At 41.4% G+C, this 20,744-nt stretch overlaps 1 protein-coding gene across 2 annotated transcripts; it reads left to right on the top strand.

The window, feature by feature from the left end:
- Window positions 1-15,847: 15,847 nt before the first annotated feature.
- EEF1A1 (eukaryotic translation elongation factor 1 alpha 1) lies at window positions 15,848-20,389 on the top strand. Of its 2 annotated transcripts, none has more exons than XM_051778047.1 (8): window positions 15,848-15,969; window positions 16,694-16,884; window positions 17,774-17,953; window positions 18,086-18,382; window positions 18,644-18,794; window positions 18,976-19,232; window positions 19,451-19,685; window positions 19,985-20,389. In XM_051778047.1, exons 2-8 carry the CDS (start codon window positions 16,741-16,743, stop codon window positions 20,107-20,109), a joined length of 1,389 nt encoding a protein of 462 aa, XP_051634007.1. In that variant the 5' UTR covers window positions 15,848-15,969; window positions 16,694-16,740; the 3' UTR covers window positions 20,110-20,389. The 2 variants fall into 2 exon arrangements, with proteins under 2 accessions (XP_051634007.1, XP_051634008.1); XM_051778048.1 differs by having other exon boundaries at window positions 15,934-15,964.
- Window positions 20,390-20,744: the final 355 nt, after the last annotated feature.

Below are 20,744 nucleotides of genomic sequence, written 5' to 3'. Positions count from 1 at the left end.
GCAGGAGAGGGTTTGTTTGATTTTGACTGGGGGGGGGAAATGTGAAAACAAAACAAAAAAAAAAGACAAACCATCTTTCTCACACTCCTTTTTCCCTGACCATCAGCCTTCTGTATCTACAAGTTTAAACAGTCTCTGCTGAAGGGAAAAAAAAAGAGTTTTTCATGTATTCATTCATTAGAAGGAAATAAAGCAAGAGTCCTGCAACAATTGATAATTTGTAAGCAATTTAGGGTAAACATAATATTCTAAAAAATTCAAGTAATTTATGTGATAATATGACCAAATAAAGAGAGTCATTGCTGTGGCCATCTTTAAAAGGAAACTGCAATGGAGTATATTTTGCAGCTCAATTCATGACTGACACTGTCTGTCAAAGCTTAAGAAGCATTTAGACAGGACCCTTAATAGTTTGCTGTAACTTATGGTCAGCCCTGAAATGATCAGGCAGTTGAACTAGATGATCATTGTAGGTCCCTTCCAACTGAAATATTCTATTCTAAGACCTATGTCTGTCAATTCCATTGAGCATTATGTAGTTTTAATGTTACTACTTAAGCAAAAACACTCCAATTTCCTTTTGCATGAAGAGTCAGAGGGGGAAAGTGGGGAGACAAGAAAAGGAAGGAGGGCATTTCCTTTAATAACACCAAAAAATGTCAGTCTTCTGAATGATCTTAATATTGAACTGTATGAATGTACAAAATGTCACTAAGTGAAATTTGCCTTTGACTTGACTAACTTACGATGCTTTCAAATTTGCATGATATGCATGGTCAGTGCATCTTGCATGGTTGTTTTGTTCATCTGGGAAAGGACATACTAACTTGGAGGGAAAGGTGATTTTTGCTGTCCAGTAGAAAGGAGGTAATAATGTGTTGCTCTGCTCAGACAGGACGAGAAATCAAGCTCATAGCAATTTTAGAGGAATTCATTATTAGCCACAATCTGATTTGCCATCAAATTTCTGTCATTACCTTCATCATAACTGGCATTAATTTCACACAATCACTGCTCCTGCAGTCAGCAGGCCTGATTAAAGGTCTGAGACTGAAGTTGAAGGGCTTTTTAAAATATCTATAACTGGATAACCGTTTCAACTGTAAGTTGAACGATAAATTCATTTAGAATGGCAATGGAAAGGCTTAATTTCTTGTCTGGAATGTTGTTTACTTAGTGCAGTCTGTCTTTTTTTTCTTTCGTATTTAGAGATGAGCATATTTTGGAATCTCCTTCCCATGCAGTTATTTACGTTAATATTTTCTGCTATGAAAATAACTTCTGCTTATACTTAAAAGCCCTTTTGTGGAGAAAATGGAAATTAAGATATTTGAATTGTTAATACATAGATGGTAGAATTGCTAAGCACCTCTGCGTGATTTTGAAAGTAAACTGCCAAATACAAGATATACATAGCAGCAGAGAAGGATCACGTGGTGGAAGAATATTCACACAGGGATAACGGTGTTAATTTAACACCTCTCTGTAGAGTCATGTTGATGCCAATGGTACTTTAAGCAACTATTGCTGCTAAATTACTTTGCTGTAGTATGACCTAGAGCCACATCTGCGAAGGAGATGGAAAAGCTGTGTTGTCATACATAACTCGTAAAGTGCATATTGCCAGCAACAGAACCCACAGTTCTCTGTCACAGGCATAAAGTCTCCCTCCCATGGGAGAAGTGGCCTTGAATTCCTGCAGGTAGAGGGTGGAAATCAGCTTTGTTCCCCCTTCTATCACAGATGCAGGGAGGGGGTGGAATTAAATAATCAGCACTTACTCCCTGTTTTAAAAGAAAATGGGCTGCTTTTTTTGTGAACAGCCCAACTTATCAGTCCTCCCATCCTCAAGGACTGAGAACAAGGACTGCATAGTGTTTGTGGAGCTGTGAAAGGTTTAGAAAGAAGCTGTATATTAAAGGCCTTTGTAGCTGCCAGTGTGCAGCCAGCACTTTAATATTAAAAAAGGACATACGTGGGCAGAACAGTCTCTAGAGCTGGGCAGCAGCTGAGGTTTTCGCTATCCCATTCAAAGTGTGTGCGAAGTGTGTTCACTCGATGTCACAGATATCTGTAACTTTGCATGCGTTGCAACATTCTTGGGATGCAAATTATCCCTTCTTGCTGAAACAGGCTATGGAAATCAATCCACAGCAGTCTTCTTCCTTCAGTCTAAGAACACGCTAGTCACAAGCCACAGAAACTGATTCCTCCCCCCCAGCTCTCCTCTTAACGGGGTGCTAACTTCAAAGGTTACTTTTGACCGTTGAAATACCAACTGTATTAAATAAGCGGTCAAAATGCAAGCAACAAGTTTGAATTGCAGGAATTCAATTATAAGCAGCTGGCTTCACTTCTAACTGAGGATCTAATAGTAAAAAAAAAAAAAAAAAAAAAAAAGACAACAGACCAAAACAAAATTCCAAACTAAATCCATCTGTCTGCTTCTACGCAATGAAAGTTAAATAGCAAGTATGCCACTTTGAAGCCCAGATGAAAGTTTCACTGTTAAGAGCATGTGCAACCTGTACAAACACACTTTTACAAAGGCAGACATCTTGCTACAGGAGGTAAAAATAAATCTCTCTACGGGTTTCCTCTTCCTTTGTCTGTTTTAATTCTTCTTTCTGAATCTCAAAATATGATGCAAAGTCACAATGGCATGCACAGATGGTTGGTTCATATGCAGCTCTGGTTGTTCTGAGGAGGTTGCTGTTTGACTTCTGTCCTTTCAGCTGAGTCATGAAGTATAACTATGCAGTTGTACATTTCTTTGTGTCGGTGCTCCAGGCAAGGAGGCTGCTGAGAGCAGCTATCTCTGGCAGTGAGGAAACACAAAAGCAGGGATTTAGAATGTGTAGCAGGGCAGTGCTGAGCTGGTGCATGCTTCTGCAACAATGGAGAGCCGTGGCAGGCCACTGCCCCAGCACGGCTGTCCTCAGCCAGCACCCGCCCTCTTACCAGCCACCTGGAGGCAGTTCACACATGTATAAGAAGGCACAGAGGATGATATAGATAAATCACTAAAAGAATTCAAAGTAATGGGATGGCAATAATTTCTCCTAAAATGCTAATCCTTCAAAAATCTCAAGATCAGCAACTCAGTCAGCTTAGTCAGTAAAATATTTTCCACTTTCTGCATGATGCCTTTGCTGCACTTGATTTTGATCTGAGAACTATTCGTAAAGAAATGTACCAAAACTTCCCAAATAGGCTTCAGTCATGCCCCAGAGTATTTTCTGAGGCCCCTCCATCCCCACAGACAGTTTGTTCGAAATCACTGCCTCCAGCTGTAATTGTGTCCTGGAGCCTTTACTTTAAATGAAAATGGCTTCGAGTTGAACCCTAACCCTTATTATCATCCTCAAAAGGAAGGAGGCCCAGTGGTAGCTGTGCTCCTGTAGGGGTTTGAGTACACTTACTTGAGTCCTTCAGAGAGAAAAATTATCTTAAATAGGTAGTCAGATGTATTGGTTAGTGATATATTAATGCTATAATGAAATATCAGTAACTAGTTTTACTAGCCATCTGAATGACTTCAGATGCTTCCCAAATATCTTGGCCTTATAATGCCTTATTCTCTTTGTTCCTTAGATGGGATAGAGTAACAGGGAGCTACTTGGAAGAGATAAGGGGAGAGAGACAGTTGGGGAGTGGGAACCAGTACTGTGAGCAACTTGCTGCTCTTCAAAGCCTCTGTACAGTGCAAATGAGGGTCTGCAGCCCCTGAGCTTTAGAAAAGTCAGCAATTGGCTTGTGACTGTTTGCTTAGCAAGTTTTTGTGCTTTCAGTCCTGGACAGCTGAGATGCAAAGGTGAGCAGATTTCTCATATTGTAGTTTGTCAGACTAAATATACAGTTGGTTCCATTGTGGAAGGTTTGCACATCTAGAAAAAAGGTAACACAGGAGAGGAACCAAAAGCTAAACACTGGCTAATTTCTATGAAGGCACAAACTAGGGGTCTGAAAAACAGGTGGCTCTGGCACAGTAAGAAGCAGCATCACTGGCAAGGTATTGCAGCCACGGGTAACGCCTCCTCCAGCAAAAGCCTCTGGCCAATGCAGTCTCTGTTTTCTGACTAAAATCAGCTTCATGTTTTATACATCAGCTAAGTTAGAAAGATTTTAAAGGATATCAGTATGATGCAAGTTGAGCCTGTGCTAGTCTAGCCCATTTCAGTTAAATGACAAACTGGGAACTATAATTCTGATTTCTGGTGCAGTGTAATTCTGCTTTCAGAAAAAGAAAGTAGTATCCAAATTCTTATTGATTGGTATAGAATGTGAATCAATCATATTATTCTTCCTAGTAAGTACATACATAGCTAACATCCCCATATTGCAGCTATTCACTTTTAAAACAACATTCAGCAACATATAAAATATGAGAAAAGGCATGCATAAGTACACTGGATTAAGCTGTCTTGCTTAATAAGGAGAAAAAAATTAAAAGACAGAAGTTTATGTATTGTATACTGCAAGTGGTATTACTCTTAGTAATTCCCACTGCAGATGAGTTGTCTATAGAGTTTTGTTAAGTTTATCACTTCTCGAGCCAAGTGATTAATTTATTTTGGTTATTTTTTTTCTTTGTTTCTGGTGACCAAGCCTTCTGTCTTTTTATTCCACCAAGCCATGGAAGTGAAAACCTTAAAATCACTATGCCTGTGGCTGTTTTTATGTTACATCTGCATTTCATCTCACTTTCACTGCAAACAGTGACTTCCTGATATGCAGGGCTGTGCTCTCTGCTCTTGCTTTTTTTTACTTTCTCTTGTCTGACAAGGACTCAGGTTAATGACTTTGTGTATGTGTGCTAACTCTTTAATTTTTTTAACTCTGCTGTTTCTGTTACATTGGCAACAAATGTAGCACTGCAGTAGAAACTATATATGCCTCAAATTAACCAGAAAAAATGTGATTATAGTGATACATGTTTTACTTGTAGCTCCAGCTGCAGTAATATGAGACCTCCTTTATAATTCATCTACTGGGAGTTTTGTGTCTATTTTGAAACCTCTGACGTGCTTATTAGAAGGTAACTGAGAACTGTATACCAACACTCTCAAGTATGGTGATGACAGATCAGTTTTTTAAAAATTTCTGAACTGAGGTATTTCTGGACTGAGACTTGCCTATCATGTTGTAAGAATGACAGGTTTATAAATCATGCTTAATCACTATGGCTTACCTTAATAACCCCTGAAAACCAGTTCCACTGCTGCCTGGATGGCAGCAGGAGCAATTTTTGATCTGTTGAGAGTAGCTGGATAGAACCATCTCAAACCATCCTATACTTACACTAAAGTAAGACAAGGGTGATATGCACTGTATGTTATGCCAGGTGTTTCTGGTAATCTGCATAGTGAAAAACAGATTTGGGCTTTTTCACACAGGTTTGTGGTTTCTCTTTTCTCTTTCACTTTGAATTAATTCTTTTTGTGTTTAAAACAAATACTCTGGTCATGTTTGCAAATGAGTAAATTGATATGCCCATATATCCTGTGGATAGTAGCAGAGGCTCTCTGGTACATGTGATACAGGTGTTGCCTGTGTTTCAGGCATGGTCTGTGTTCCTTTTCTCTGAGCCTAGTCAGAGAGAAAGCATGTGAGATGCTTCACTGCTGGCATTCTGGGATACATTGAACATGCATTGGCAACGGTTTAAAAACTGCTGGTTTGGCTGAAATCATAATTTCAAAGCCATGGCAAAGATTGTTGTCATGGTTTTGTTTTCATAGTGCATTTTAAAGAAGCCCTGAAGCAGTTGGTCTTATAATCCAAAAAAAGTTGCTGTTCTGTTTCTTTTGCAGTGATTTCTCACCATCACCACACCCATCCCTCCCACCTTACACGGCGCTTTAGGCAGTCACTGGATGTCAAAATACAATTTTGATAATTGTCAGGAAGAGAGAAAATAGGGAAGAGTGGAGTGGTTTGTAAAACTGAAATGGAAAGTATCCTTGGTTGATATGTTTTTAAAAAGCTACCTAAGATGACAGAGTGGTAAATTATAATTCTTACTTTGTGTGTATTAAGCTGAGTAATGAATACTTAAGAATTAGCGCTGGAAAAAAATAGACTTGGCATGGAAAAATACTCAGAATCTTTTTGAAAGAGTTAAGTGTATTTTCACAAGGTTTAAGCATGAACTGCAGGTCTGAGCTTCTGAGGAATATGTGTAATATGTGATACAGTCTAGATCTGACTTGATGGTTACAATGGCTTAGTGGAGAGGATAAAAAAATGAGAGTGCAATTTCATTTTGCAGCTAAAATGATGTAACTGAGTCGTGACACCTAAATGATATATCTTGCTTCCTGTGGTTTGAATCAGGGAATCACGTGGCCATGAAGTTAATTTGATCATCTGAATGATTGAATAGAAACTAAAACCAAAAGTTTTCCTGTGAATAAGTTCACTGATCCCACTCCCCTTTCAACTATACAATCACTAGATCCAATGCAGAAAATCTTTGGATTGATAGAGGAGAAAAGCAATTCTTCTGGCAGGTATTTCAAGCTGCATAGGTTTAGCTTAGACATGGAATAACACCTTTTAAATTGTTGAACTCGGATTTAAGCTTAAGAGAAGAAATTAAAACCTTAGTATGGAATAGACTTTTCTCTTTCCTTTCATATTCTTTATGTTACAGTTTGTTTTATCCACACCAGTTACTGTCTGAATCAGAGAAATGTCATTTCTGAGCTGTTGTTAATGGATGCTGTTTTTCAAGAATATCACAGAAGAAAAGGGGGGAAGCAAGTGAGTAAGAGTTTCTGCTTCCGTAGTGCTTATGGGCGTGCAAGTGCTGCTGGGTCTCATGACTCACTGCACAGCTTTGTGAGGTAAATGGGACTGCATTAGCTTGCAGAGCAAGTATAAACTATTTCCCATAAATAGCAATACCACACTTCATCTCTAATGACTCCACAGACCTAAATTTAGAGAAGGAGCCCATTTTTACAACTGCCATTTCACTCACACATACAAATGCACCCCTACCTTAGATGGTGGGGTCCCCATTCAAATGTGGGGGAAGTGGGGGAGCCGTTGCTTATGTGCACCCCTACATGTTTTATTATTACAGTATTCGTACCTGTATGTAGTGTGTACACACAATTAGGTTTTCTATGGTGAATGACAGTGTATGTACATAAAACAGCTGGGGGTGATTCTCTGTGCTAAATCAAAAACAGCATACAGAATTTAAAATTCAGAGTGTGCTTTTCACTTCAGGTCGCCTTAGGAATTGCACAGTCTGTGCCATGGAGTCTGCCCAGTAACTAAGATAGACCTTCTAGCTCTTCCTGCTTTGCACAAAGGGGATCCCTGAGTGCTATTCGTGGTTTCAGTAGCACAGGCTGTCTCCTGCTGAGCGTAGGAAAGTTCCAGTTTCAGGCAGCAGAGGACAGTAACACATGACTCGCTGGTGTGAATGTTTTGCAATCTTTTGCTAGCCCATACTGTCTTTCTTTCATATCTTACTTTTATTCTGGGCTGTGGGGATAGCCACAGCTCAAGCATTACTCTTTTACAGTTCGTATTCCCTTCATCTGCCCTCCACTTGGGTATCCTCCATGGTGGGGGCCAGACAGGGATGTCATGTCAGCTGTGGCTCCCTGTCTTCTGAGATTTGGCCTGAGTGCAAAGAGCTGACTCAACACCTGCTCCGGGTTTAAAGGGGCCGAAGTCTACTTTATACAACATGTGGTACAAGATTTTAACCCCTGAAATGCCATTCCTCTGTGGATTGCCTTGCAAAACCACAATTGTTGTTTCTCACAAGCATTGTTGCCAAAGGGAATATGAGGGGTAGCAGCGCATATGGACTGACCTCCCCCGGAATACCACTTAGCTGATAGTTCCTGTCATGGTATCACTGCCTGTGGGAAAGTCATGTGCACTGCTTTTTAGCATTCTTCTAGAAGTTGTTTAGAAACTGCTGGAGAAAACAAACGTGTTTTCCACCATTTCATTTTGATAAGAAAGTACTACAGAACGAATGCTTTATAACATCATGCCAGGAACGTACTCGGTTCCTAACAGCTCTAACATAACCTGCCAAATGCAGTGGCAGGATGAGTTTGTGATATAAAATTTCTTCTCCCATTTTTCATTTTTAGCCTGAGTCTTTCTTGGTTAGGGTTTAGGAGTGACAATTCCATTTCCTTCCACACCTCTTTGTTAGTTATATTAGATCAGCTTTTTGGTTTTCAGTAAATTGTATTTGATCATCTAGTGTGGAAGAGGGAATTCACACAGTGAGATGCATGATTACTGGTTGAAATATTTGTGAATTTCCATTCAGATGTGACTACTGTAACTACAAAGATTGACCTTCAGCTGATACAAACACATTAAAGTCGTGGAGATGCTCCATATCAAGCTAAACAACATGGCTGGAATTATGGTATAAGAAATTCATTTGTGGTCACACAGATCTTCTAAGTAATGTAAATCTATGGAAATTAAGGCTTGAAGAGACTTTTGGGTATGCATAGATAAGTAAGTATTAGTTATAAATGAACCATTCTTGCTAGGTATTTAGGTGCTTGTAAGAAGTTGGGTAATGATGGAGGTTCCACCAGCTGCCCACAGAATCTGTTCCAGTGTTTTTGCCTCTAGGTATCATCTTGAAGCGTGTTTCCCAAGATGGACAAAGTATGGACAAAGTATCCCAGCAGAGGCCTTTATGAGTACTAAGTAAAGTGAAAGGTTTATTTTACATATCTCACAGCACTTCTGTTTGTACACCTCCGTATGTTTGCTTTTTTCACAGGAGTATGGCACTGTTGACTCATGTTTAGTTTGTGATCCACTCTAACCCCAGGTCCTTTCATACTGGACTGCTGGGTAGCTGCTACTTTTCCTGTGTTTGTGCAGTGTACTGTACCTTACAAAGGACAAATATTAACCTTAATTTGTTTCCTAATTATTTTAGACCTTTTTTTCTTTACTTGCCTACACTATGCTGGCTTCTCTTCTTGACCTCTGAAGTTGTCAGAGGTGTTCTCTGCCCCTTTTCCCCTAAGTATGCAATTTAAAATTACCATTTGTGTGTATTTATAATTGTACATTAGTATGGTGGAATAATGTCCGTGTCCACAGAAAATTATTTGATACAAGTTTTCATAGTGATATTAGCAATTACTTTGAGCCCATGTCATCTTCAGCTGGTCTCCTGCACATCCATTATTTTGTCCGAAGTTTGCTGAGCTTACTTATGCAAATTGCCTGTAAGAAGCATCATATCCTCCTATAAGTTAAATTATATCCACATTTCACCCTCCCTGAGCCTGTTAAACCTGTCACAGTAGACAAGATCAGTTTGATGCAATCTGTTCTTAGCAAGTCTGGCTCTGTTACTTATCAACCTATTATCTTCTAAAAATAGTTCATTTGTTCCAATATATTTTTCCAGGAATTGCAATTGGACCAACGTGCTTTTTCTCTTTTGGTGCTTTTGCTTTATTTTTTTATTTCTTTCCTGATTTTTTTTCTATAATCTAGATTTCTGGAACTTTCCCATTCCATAGCTTTCCATGATAATCAGTAGTGGTTCAGAGATAGCTTCATCTGGCCAAATACTTCAGAGACTGTATTAAGCATCAGCTAACTAGAAATATAGATATCATTTCAAGTAAATGGCCCCTCCTGTTCCCTTCTCCCTCTCCCCAAATCAAGTTCTTGATCCTTTATTGTGTTTGGGGTTTTTTTTACTGACATAATTAAATATTAAGCATTTCTTTATCTGTTGGCTTACTGCTTTAAGCAAGCTGCTACTGCTTTCACTGACATTTACAAATAAGTGGTTTCTATTTCTACCTTAACTACCAACAAGCTTGAATCTTCTTTGTGTCTTTGTGCTCAGACTTGTGATTCTTCCTTTATAGAATTTTCTGTCTTATGAAATCCTAGAGACTAAGCCAAACTGGCTTTCAGTAAACTCAGTACAGATTGAACAGGTCAAATGTGAGTACTTTTCCAGATCTAGATTTATTCCCATAGTTCTTCTCTGAAACCTTTCCAAACTTTAATTGTCTCAAATCTAAATTCACTGAATAAATGTCAAGCATATGCTATATTCACTAAATCTGACGAAGGCTTCTAAATTACTTGACTTGCACCACTTTTGGTTACTGCGGTTACCACGTAGCAAAAATGTGATTACAGTGGAAACTGATCCTATGGCCTGAGTGATGCCAAGAGTCAAAACCACAGCAATGTCAAGATGGGAGAGTGAACAGTGACACAGCTGGATGTATCTGCACCATCCTTACCAGCCCAACTCTCAGGTGCTGCCCTTCTTCCTCCTTTGACCTATCCATCCACTGTCTCCAATTTGTAGCATACTTTTGCAGTCCACACTAAAGTGACCTTTATTATGTTTCTCTCCCTTGAAGCCATAAGCTGCATTTCAGAGTTTTTTTGATTCATGTATTCCTTCTAGGAATCTATCTATAGACTGTCTCCTTCCTTGACAACTTGCCTTTACATGGAGAGGCAGAAAGGCAGGAATACAAAAGGTCTGCAAGGTGAGAATGAGGATTTACAGGTTTTTTGCAAAGTGCACAAGCCAGCTCCAAACCTACTATAGTGTGAGGCAGCAAAATTAACCTGATGAGTGAACATTAAACAAAGTTATCAGAGCGTAACTCGGTTGCTGTGAGGGCTCAGTATGGTCAGTGGGTAAGGAGTTGAGGTCCCATTTAAAAGTTTTGTCGTAGGCTTATCAGCACAAAAAGATGAATACATTGCTTTTGGTAAATTCATTTTTAGCAGAAGAGACCAGAGCTTTAAAATGGCATTTTGGAGGTTCATGACAAATTGAGAACAAGAGCCAAACTGTCTTCACCCAGTGGATTTCAGCTCAATAACTGACACTGTCTTTTATATATATATATATATATATATACACACACATACACAATGCTCCCATTTAGGGTATTTGTTAAATTGAACTCCTAGAAGGGCTTACCATTCATGTAGCAAGTCCAGAAGGTAGTGGGATATAGTAAAAATGTGATCCCATTTGGGGAAGAGGAGCAAGTGCCATAGTCTGTCTGCTGTTGGAAAACACTTAATGCAAAACCACAGAACAGTTTAACAAATTATATTGTTTCTCCATAATGGTGATTACTTCATCAGCTCTTCACCTTTATTCTGAATTAGTGTCTAGTAATTCTGCTTTTTGCCTGGAGCCAGGTCACCAGCTGGTGTAAATTAGCCTAGCACTAATGAAGTTTATGAAGTTTTGTCAGATGTCTGCAAGTGAAGGGTCACTTTTTGTTTAAACGGATGAATTCTTCATGGATCTGAAGTCCTCTAGCTGTCTGCATGTATATTCCCTTCACTGTTCAGTTCCACAACACTCTTTTTGAAGTAGCCACCTGTGAGGGTTTTTTCCTGGTTAGGATACTTCTGCTCCAAACCAAATACTTTCATTTTCTAGCTCACAAATGCAGACTTCCAGAGAGCAGAACACTGGTTTAAATACAGCTGTTAGTGCTGGTTGTGTCGCAGTATACTCACTCTGTCTGATACTAAACCTTTAGTATCACAACTCTTATTAAACCTTCCATATAAATGAGCTTCCTTGTGCTGTGGATAAATGTGATTTGAAAAGATTGAACAAATGATTTTTTTTAAAAGCAGGCTATCCTTTAAGCACTAGTCCTTGACGTATTGTAAATGCTGTAACTGGAACAGCAGTGCTTCCCAGAGGAAATTTGTCTTAGAGGAAACAGTGACTTTTCAAGAGGCTCATGTTAAGTTATTTAGAAGACTCTGAAATTGTAACTGCTAGTTCATCCCAGTGATACTTCTCAACAGTTTTGAAGGCAATGCTCTTATACCTCCTACTTGAAGACCTTCTTTTATGAATCTATAAGCAAGGTCAGCTATGAGATCAAACAAGGTTGTTGAGGACTTTATTCAGTCCAAGTCTTAAACTTCTAAGGATGGAGTGGTTTAATTTTTGCTGTCGACTAAGACAGTAACTTAAAGTGTATTTACTATTGTTTCTTTCTTTTAACAAGCAGTTTCCTTTACATAAAAATATACAATTACTTGTACAGAGCTAAATAACTTTCAAAAGTAGTTTTTTTCAAGTAGTTTAGATTACCTCACCCTGTTCAGTTAAACTTTTTTTAAAGCAGGTTTTCTGTCTGTTCTCTTCATATATGTATAACACCATTATTCTATTCATTGGGTTTTTATTTAATAAACAGACGATTGTAAAATCTGGTAGTAAGTGTTAAGATCATGTAGGGAAAAGGATTTCATAACAAATGTAGATGCTTCTTATTTCCCTTAATAATCAATGCATTAAATAACACTTAATACATGGAAGTACAGCAGTGTGCTCAAGCTATAGTTTATGTTGAACTTTAGACAAATGTACATACCATGATAATTGTAATGTAGGAATTAGAAAGCATTTCACAATAAGTAGGAGGCTAATTGTATTACAAAATGGTGCCGTGTACCAGAATCTGGTTTTGCTAATCACTAATTACTTATTGGTAACTTTGGACTGCTTTTCCATCATACTTTCTGAAAGTGCACTCAAGAAATCTTAGTGCCTCTTCCATTCAGTGAGGCTGATTTAACTGTATTTATCAAATCTATGTTTAAAGTCTTGTGCTTATAAAGTCTGTTTGCTCCTGAATGACCTTGGTCATTGCAGTTAAAATTGTTGTATAAGCGCTAGTTACCTTCATCTTTGCGCAGGTGTCTGACCAAAAAAGATGGTATGGTAGAGAGTTAAAATTCTTCAGAGGTGCTCAGTGAGCACCTTTTATTTCCTAGCATGATTTCACTGTCTATGACTGCGTTCTAAGCTTATAGCACATTCTGTATGCACTGAAACCACACGCTAAAATGAAAGTAATGCTGCAGTAGCTACTGTGATCTTAAAATCCAGGTAACATTTATGTTTTAAAGCTACAGTATTTGGCTTAGGTATATCGACAGCATAACTTTCATATTAATATAATTTGATCTGAGATTCAAAACCCTTTTAAAATAGTGGCTACTGTATAGGTTCTATGTGCTCTTACACTGGAGACATGTGCAGGCGTCAGATATTTCAGTTTAGCATATGCTCACCAGTGGTTAAAGGATAATGAGTAATTTTTGCCCACAAAGTCCTCCTATTTCTGAAGTCAGTCTGGATTGAACAAGCAATGTTCCACAACCTGAAAGACCTTGACTTCTTGAAATCTCTTATCTGTTTCTTCCTAAATGTTATGTTTTGCCAAATGAATAAAATCTAAAATTTTAACGGGCTGTTTGCATACAGGATTTAGTCCAGGGTATGCCTATTTGTGTTAGCTGAGAGGATTCTTCAGAATGCATTTCCACTGAATTATGTGAGGCTACTCATATATCTGAAGGTCCCCAGCTGTATAAATATTTGTGAGATTGATAATAGGAATGTTCTGCTAATAGAATGGACAAGGAGAGATACACTAGTTGTTGAGAGAATAAAAACATGCATTGGTGAGATAAAGAGAAAATAATAAAATTCATTTAAAAACTCAGTTAAAGAAATGGAGGGGAAGAAACTCCTGTAGACTTGAACTAGGGCCATGGTTAAAAATTTGTACCCTTAATTCAGCTTTCATAGCTTTCAGCTATTTACATACCACAAAAATTGCTCTCTTAAGAAATACCTGGTTCAAAAACCTTTACTTATGAAATAGTCTTCTAAAAAACCACTCTCTTAAGAAATGTGCAGTTGAGTATGGACCATGTAAGAAATTAGTAACATATTTCCTTTCTTCTCTCCCTGTTGAGGCACAAATAATTGACTACATTTGGGAAGTGTTAAAACTACCTTTTTATGAGAATGGATTCTTTGGCAGATCAATCCATTAAAAATACTCCCCACTGAAATACACATTTTAGAAGCTAACTTCAAACCATCCTGAAGAATAAAGCTTTTTAGCTGTGTTTACAAACAGTCATTGCTTTACAGGAGACCCAAAAAGTGCTGCTTAGCTTTCTTACCAAATATTGCCCTTTGGTCTTCAACCTGAGCCACTAAATCACTTTAAAATAATGCATTTCCATTTCCAGAAAGTGATCCACCTGCCTGTTACTGTGTCTTCATATACGATGTATTCACTAATAACTGCCCCTAAAGGTTAGTTTTCCAGAGAGCTGAACCATTTCTATCTCCCTTCCACCCCCATCACTCATCTCTGCCTAAAACCACAGGAAGGGATAAGAAGAACTTGATTGCTTTATTCCTTTCTTTAAAATCAGAGTGTTTAATGATATCTGAACCTTTTTGCAGGTTTACTCAGAAACTGGTTATTTGTGTAAAAGATGTGTTCTAAACTCAGCCTCATCTCTCAATTTTTTTTTACATGATGCACCTTTTTTACCTTTCATGTGGAAAAATACCAGATATCATGGAAACACTTCAATTCCATATCAAACCATGAAATACTGAGTTTACATCTCACTAGTGAATTTGATGCTGGGTTTATCTCAGCTAGAGAAACTTTGAGTCAAGTGGAAGTGTAGATGTGTAGATGCATGAAGTGTTTTTTTTTATTATTAGTTTGTTGATGTTGTTCTTTTTTGTTTGTTTTTGAACAAGAACTTATTTCCATGCTTTACAACTGCAACCTGAATCACATATGAACAAACAAATAGGGTTATACTTGCTGATAGGTAAGTAACTATTGCTGACAGGCATATAATGTAGCTGAATATCGACTGTGTAGCTTGTATGCTTTGCAGAGAGTTGAAAAATAATAAACAGAGATAGTTAAGCTTCTCAGCTTGTCTTGAATAGGTATAAGAGATGTTGAATATTTAATGGATTTTTCTACATTGGTTAGGAGCAAGAAAACCAGAGAACGATCCACTGCAATCACGAGAGCCTTTATTTCTGATGTTGTGATCTGTTTTGTGACTCCTCATTGCCCTGATTCTAAAAATAATTTGCTATGGCTGACGGTTTTCTCATGAGAAAATACAGTATAGGGGCACTTCCCGCAGTCTGGGTTTCTTGCACAGAAGCTCCATGTCCTGAGTGCTTATTAACTGTGATTAATACATTTTCACTTCAGACGCGTCGTTGCTGGAGGTGCCTCTGCCTTGATTAGTACTTTTGTGCCAAAGTTTTCTGAGCCGAGCCAACTTTTGTTCTCTAATGGTACAACAAAGACAGAAAAAGCTTGTTTTGTTTTGTTTTGTTTTTTGGTAAGCCAAACGTTGTTTTCTTATTTTGGTGTATTAAGCTTCCTGAAATTCCTGCTCTCTCCCTCCATCCCCACCTCTGTTTCTTGGAGACCTACTACGTAATGGGCTGGGGGGGGGGGGGGGCCTCGCATGCCGTGAAGTTTGGCCGACATTTGTTACTTGCCTGTCAGGGTAACTCACTGAACGTTTCTAACCTCGCTAACTGCGTTCCTTTGTGTCCCCGATGAGGGGCACAGTGAACTCGCCGGGAGCTGTTACCCGCGGACTACCCTCAGCCGCCGCGCCCCCCTGGACCGGCCATGACGCCGGGCCTGACGCTCCCTCCGGTCCCCGGGCCCGCCGCGCCGCTGGGCCCTGCAGGGGGGCCGGGGCCGCTCGGTGCTGCCCCTCTTCTCCCGGATGCGGCGGCCGCTCCCGCCCGCCCGCCATCCCGGCGCGGAAGGGGGCACCGCTCCTCTTCCCGCCGCAGCCCCTCGGTGCACCGCGGGCCCGGCCTCGCTCCCCGCCGTGCCGAGCCAGGCAAGGCCAGGGGCCCCGTAAGAGCGGGGCGGGCGATGCCAGAGCATCCAGTCCCGCAGAGCCCCACAGGGCGGCGGGGGCGGGGGCAGTCCGTGCCCGGGCGGGGCCGCGGGGCCGCCGGGAGCGGTGACGTTCCCCAGGCCCCGCCCCCTGCCCAAGCTATATAAGGAGCGGCGCTCACGCCGTCGGTCTTTTTCGCTCCGGGTCTGCTGAAGCCCAGTAGGTGAGGTGCGTCCGCTGGGATGGGCCGGGGCGGGCCACGCCGCATTCCCCCCGGGGGCCCGGCCAGCGCTGAGCCCCAGGCGTGGTGAGGGCCGAGGGGAGGAGGGAGTAGAGGTCGGAGGTTCATGGGGGGAGTGGGACAGGGGGGTGAGCAGAGGGGCGCGGGGCGGCGAGATGGCGGCGCGTCGTTTTCCACGATTCCCACGCGGACATCCCCCTCGTTCGGGCTGGGGTCCGGGAGCGGCGTGTCCGTGCGGGTATGGGGCGGGAGGCGCGGGGCATCTCCTGCTGTGTCCCGCGAGTGGTGGGCCGGGGCCGCGCGGGTTGGTGCGAGGGCCGTCGGGGGGCGCTAGGACGGGGCACGAGTGAAAAAATGGCCGCTCGACTTCCCCGCCCGCCGCCAGCGCCACAAAATGGAGGACGCGGCGGCCCGGGCGGGGTGAGTCACACAAAGGAGCGGGGCGGCCCCGCCCTTCGCGCTGCCCGCTGGGCCCGCTCGCCACCGCCCCGCGGTCCGGCCGCCGCCGCCGGAGTAACTCGAGCTCGGGGAGGGGGCGATGTTAGGGGCGCTCTGAGGGGGCCCCCGGCCTGCCCGCCTCGCTCCTCCCCTCCCCCGGCGGGGCGGGGCCGCCATTCTGGCCGGGCCGGGCCGGGCCGCCCTGCATGTGGCGCCGCCATCGCTGCCCCTCGGGACCGAACTGTAACCAGCTTTTTTCTGCGGAATTTTTAGGTGTCAATTCTCTTTTGCCCAAAGCAAGAACTTAAACTACATCCGAAATGGGAAAGGAGAAGACCCACATCAACATCGTCGTCATCGGCCACGTCGATTCTGGCAAGTCCACCACCACCGGTCACCTCATCTACAAATGTGGGGGCATCGACAAGAGAACCATCGAGAAGTTCGAGAAGGAAGCCGCTGAGGTGCGTGGGCCTGTGAGCTGGCACCCAGCAAAATTTCGGGGTGCAGGAATAAATAGAGACCCTTAGTTGTAAAGCGAAGTTGCAAAGTGTTTGGCGGCCACGAGGAGGCGGTTTGGTTGCGGCTGCCCTGGTAGCTGAACAAGTGGCTCAGTGTTGTGCGGCCACAGGGCGGCAGCTGGGTTGCAGTTGTCCCCGAGGTTGAACAAGTGTGTAAGTGTTCAATCCTCCATTGTGTTAGTTGGAGAAACTCGAATTGTGGAGCGTAGAGCAAGGGAAGGGAAAGGTTGTATAAAGCTACATCTGGGCAATTACGTCTGGACTTGCAAGTCTAATGGAGTTGCCTGGTTCAGTGTGTGCATACACGTAGTAAAGAATAGAATTAAAAGGAGATACTCTATTAAGGTTTAATTTGAAAATCAGGAAGTTTCACCGATTATATTTTCTGTGTAATAACAGCATGGATCTTAATAACAACATTATAGAGTAAAAATTTGGCAGATGCTGAACAGAGTGGCACTTAAAATGTTGATTATCACAAGGATTGCATTAGTGAGAGAACTTAAATTGGTAAAGGACACTTGATAGTAGAACTCACGCTCAGGAGCTCTGTCACAAAGATGCATTACCACAATTAACAAGCTGTCAATGGAGCTGAAGTGTCAACAGGTTCGATAAACAGAAAACAGTTGGCATCTCTCACTAGTAGTGCCAAGCGGATCTTATTGCTTGTTTCATGAGCAGCAGTGTTCTCCAGTATTGAGTCACTTACTATTCTTAGATTTTACTCTGTAGCGAGCATGCGATCTTTGTGAAGTAAATGCAGATACATAACTTCTTCATAAAAAAAAAAGAGGGGGAAAAGGTAAACTGGGTTTTCTTCTAACCATAGATGGGCAAAGGTTCCTTCAAATATGCCTGGGTCTTGGACAAGCTGAAGGCTGAACGTGAGCGTGGTATTACTATTGATATTTCCCTTTGGAAATTCGAAACAAGCAAATACTACGTAACCATCATTGATGCTCCTGGACACAGAGACTTCATTAAGAACATGATTACTGGAACTTCTCAGGTATGTAAATAAAACCAAAGATTTGGGAAGTTGGGGAATGTTCCTTAGTTAGGGGGCTTCCTGTAATATGTTGGCAAATGCACAAGCACTGTAACTATAGTTTTGGTCTTGTGGTTTTCTTTCTTTTCAAAGGCTGATTGTGCTGTCCTGATTGTTGCTGCTGGTGTTGGTGAATTTGAGGCTGGTATTTCAAAGAACGGGCAAACCCGTGAGCATGCTCTTCTGGCCTACACCCTGGGTGTAAAACAGCTGATTGTTGGTGTCAACAAGATGGATTCCACTGAGCCACCTTACAGCCAGAAGAGATATGAAGAGATTGTCAAAGAAGTCAGCACTTACATCAAGAAAATTGGCTACAACCCAGACACTGTAGCTTTTGTGCCAATTTCTGGTTGGAACGGTGACAACATGTTGGAACCTAGCTCTAATGTAGGTTTGACATTTGTTTCTATTAAGACATGAATCCAGGACGATTATTGAGATAAATTATGGAATTATAAAATGCACATGCTTTTTAATAATTACATTTGGAAGTGACAAGGTCCAAAATCAAATTAAGACTTTTTAAAAATTCTTACTCTCTAACAGAGTCAGATAATGAGAGAATGCTAAGATATACCACTTAGTCTTCTTCAGCCTTGTGCCATTAATTTGGCAGTCAGTTTATAGCTGGGCTTGTTTTTGTTACAGATGCCCTGGTTCAAGGGCTGGAAGATTACCCGAAAGGATGGCAGTGCAAGCGGAACCACCCTCCTTGAAGCCTTGGACTGTATCCTGCCACCAACTCGTCCAACTGACAAACCTCTGCGTCTGCCTCTTCAGGATGTCTACAAAATCGGTGGTATGTGTTCTCTGTAATGTTGCTCACTTGCCACAAGAGCTGATATATGGGCCAGAAATGCAGGCGTTTGCCCAAGAGCTGTATTTTTCGATTCAAAACTGCATATTTTATCAAGTGTTTTTTTTGTCATAAGGGCATATATTCATTAAGCTGAATTACTGATGTTGCTTCTCTTTCACAGGCATTGGTACTGTACCAGTTGGCCGTGTGGAAACTGGTGTTCTGAAGCCAGGCATGGTGGTTACATTTGCCCCTGTCAATGTAACAACTGAAGTGAAATCTGTTGAGATGCACCATGAAGCCCTGAGCGAAGCTCTGCCTGGTGATAACGTTGGCTTCAATGTTAAGAACGTGTCTGTGAAAGATGTTCGCCGTGGCAATGTTGCTGGTGACAGCAAGAATGATCCTCCAATGGAAGCTGCTGGCTTCACTGCACAGGTATTTTTGCAGCTGTTTGAGGGTGTTTAAAATGTAGCTTTGTATTCTGAAATAAGAGTCTTGTTTTTTCTTCACTTACAGGCTAAGCTATAAAGTGACATAGGCTTCTGTTCTGAGATGCATTTGCTTGAAGCAAATCTTATTAATTCCTTGGCTTTGTAAGACACATCGATATTCAAAATTGTTCTGATGTTATGTTGTCTTCCTTGGTTTCCTAGGTCATTATCCTGAACCACCCTGGCCAAATTAGTGCTGGCTATGCCCCTGTGCTGGATTGCCACACTGCTCACATTGCCTGCAAATTTGCTGAGCTCAAAGAGAAGATTGATCGTCGTTCCGGCAAGAAGCTGGAGGATGGCCCCAAGTTCCTGAAATCTGGAGATGCTGCTATCGTTGATATGATCCCTGGCAAACCCATGTGTGTTGAGAGCTTCTCTGATTATCCTCCTCTTGGTAAGGCATTTCCTAAAGTGTGTTAATACTGATTTCTAGAAAAGACGCTCCTTGATTTCAAGTGCAGGGATGCACCGTGTTCTGTGAAATGCTGTTAAAAGCTTTGACTTGAAACTTTGGAAGTGGAACCAAAAGTACAGTGGTACAGGGATACTTTGCAGAGGGTGATGTCACTGTCCCATTCTGGTCCCAGAGCAGCATTTGCCCACTTACCTCAAACGGCCTGTTGCTGCTGTGGAATTTCCACTGTGAGTTCTGTAGCTCTAGACAATAGTCATAAAACGTGTTTTTGTTTTCAGGTCGTTTTGCCGTACGTGACATGAGGCAGACGGTCGCTGTTGGTGTCATCAAGGCAGTTGACAAGAAGGCTGGAGGAGCTGGCAAGGTCACAAAGTCTGCCCAGAAGGCCCAGAAGGCTAAATGAAAATTCTGTACTGCAGCTGCCACCTCAGTCTTAATCAGTGGTGGAAGAACGGTCTCAGAACTGTTTGTCTCAATTGGCCATTTAAGTTTAATAGTGAAAGACTGGTTAATGATTACAATGCATCGTAAAAGCTTCAGAAGGAAAGGAATGTTTGTGGACCATTTGTTTCGTGGCAGTTTAAGTTATTAGTCTTTAAAATCGATAAATTTTTTAAAATGGAAACTTGAGACCAAAAATCTGTCACAGAATTTGAGACCATTAAAACAGAAGTTCAATGCTACGTCTCTGTGTTCTTTGGGTTAATATTAAGTTTATGGCAAAACCTATTTCTAGATCTGGTGGGATCAGAAAGGATTGTTGTTACTTTAGTATGCTCAGGAGTTGCAAAGCAAATACTCAAATTATCTGTTTCTGAAGAGCAGAGCAAAATTCAGCTCCAGGTTTATTATTTTAACTGATCTAAGCCTTAAAAAATTACTTTTCTGGTGCTTGCTTTGTGACTCATTTTTAGATTGAATAGCACAAATACCAGGCAACAGCCTACAGGATTATGGTGCATTCTGTGATGCATTGAGTAAACCGAGACTTCTTCATATTGGGAAGAAGAAATAGTGTGAACAAAACCACATTTGAGG

This window comes from Manacus candei, unplaced genomic scaffold (assembly GCF_025592945.1).
Source record: "Manacus candei isolate 608988 ecotype Guabito, Panama unplaced genomic scaffold, ASM2559294v1 h1tg000011l, whole genome shotgun sequence".
Classification (NCBI taxonomy): Eukaryota; Metazoa; Chordata; class Aves; order Passeriformes; family Pipridae; genus Manacus; species Manacus candei.
The sequence above is the reverse complement of the archived record's forward strand: the minus strand, read 5'-3'. Positions and strand labels throughout refer to the sequence as shown.

Bases quoted from the DNA above. Each gene is read 5' to 3' on its own strand.
- EEF1A1 (XM_051778047.1), top strand. From the start codon at position 16,741: ATGGGAAAGGAGAAGACCCACATCAACATCGTCGTCATCGGCCACGTC. The intron at 18,383-18,643 runs GTAGGTTTGACA...TTTTTGTTACAG, and splicing joins TGTTGGAACCTAGCTCTAAT to ATGCCCTGGTTCAAGGGCTG. The intron at 19,686-19,984 runs GTAAGGCATTTC...TTTTGTTTTCAG, and splicing joins CTCTGATTATCCTCCTCTTG to GTCGTTTTGCCGTACGTGAC.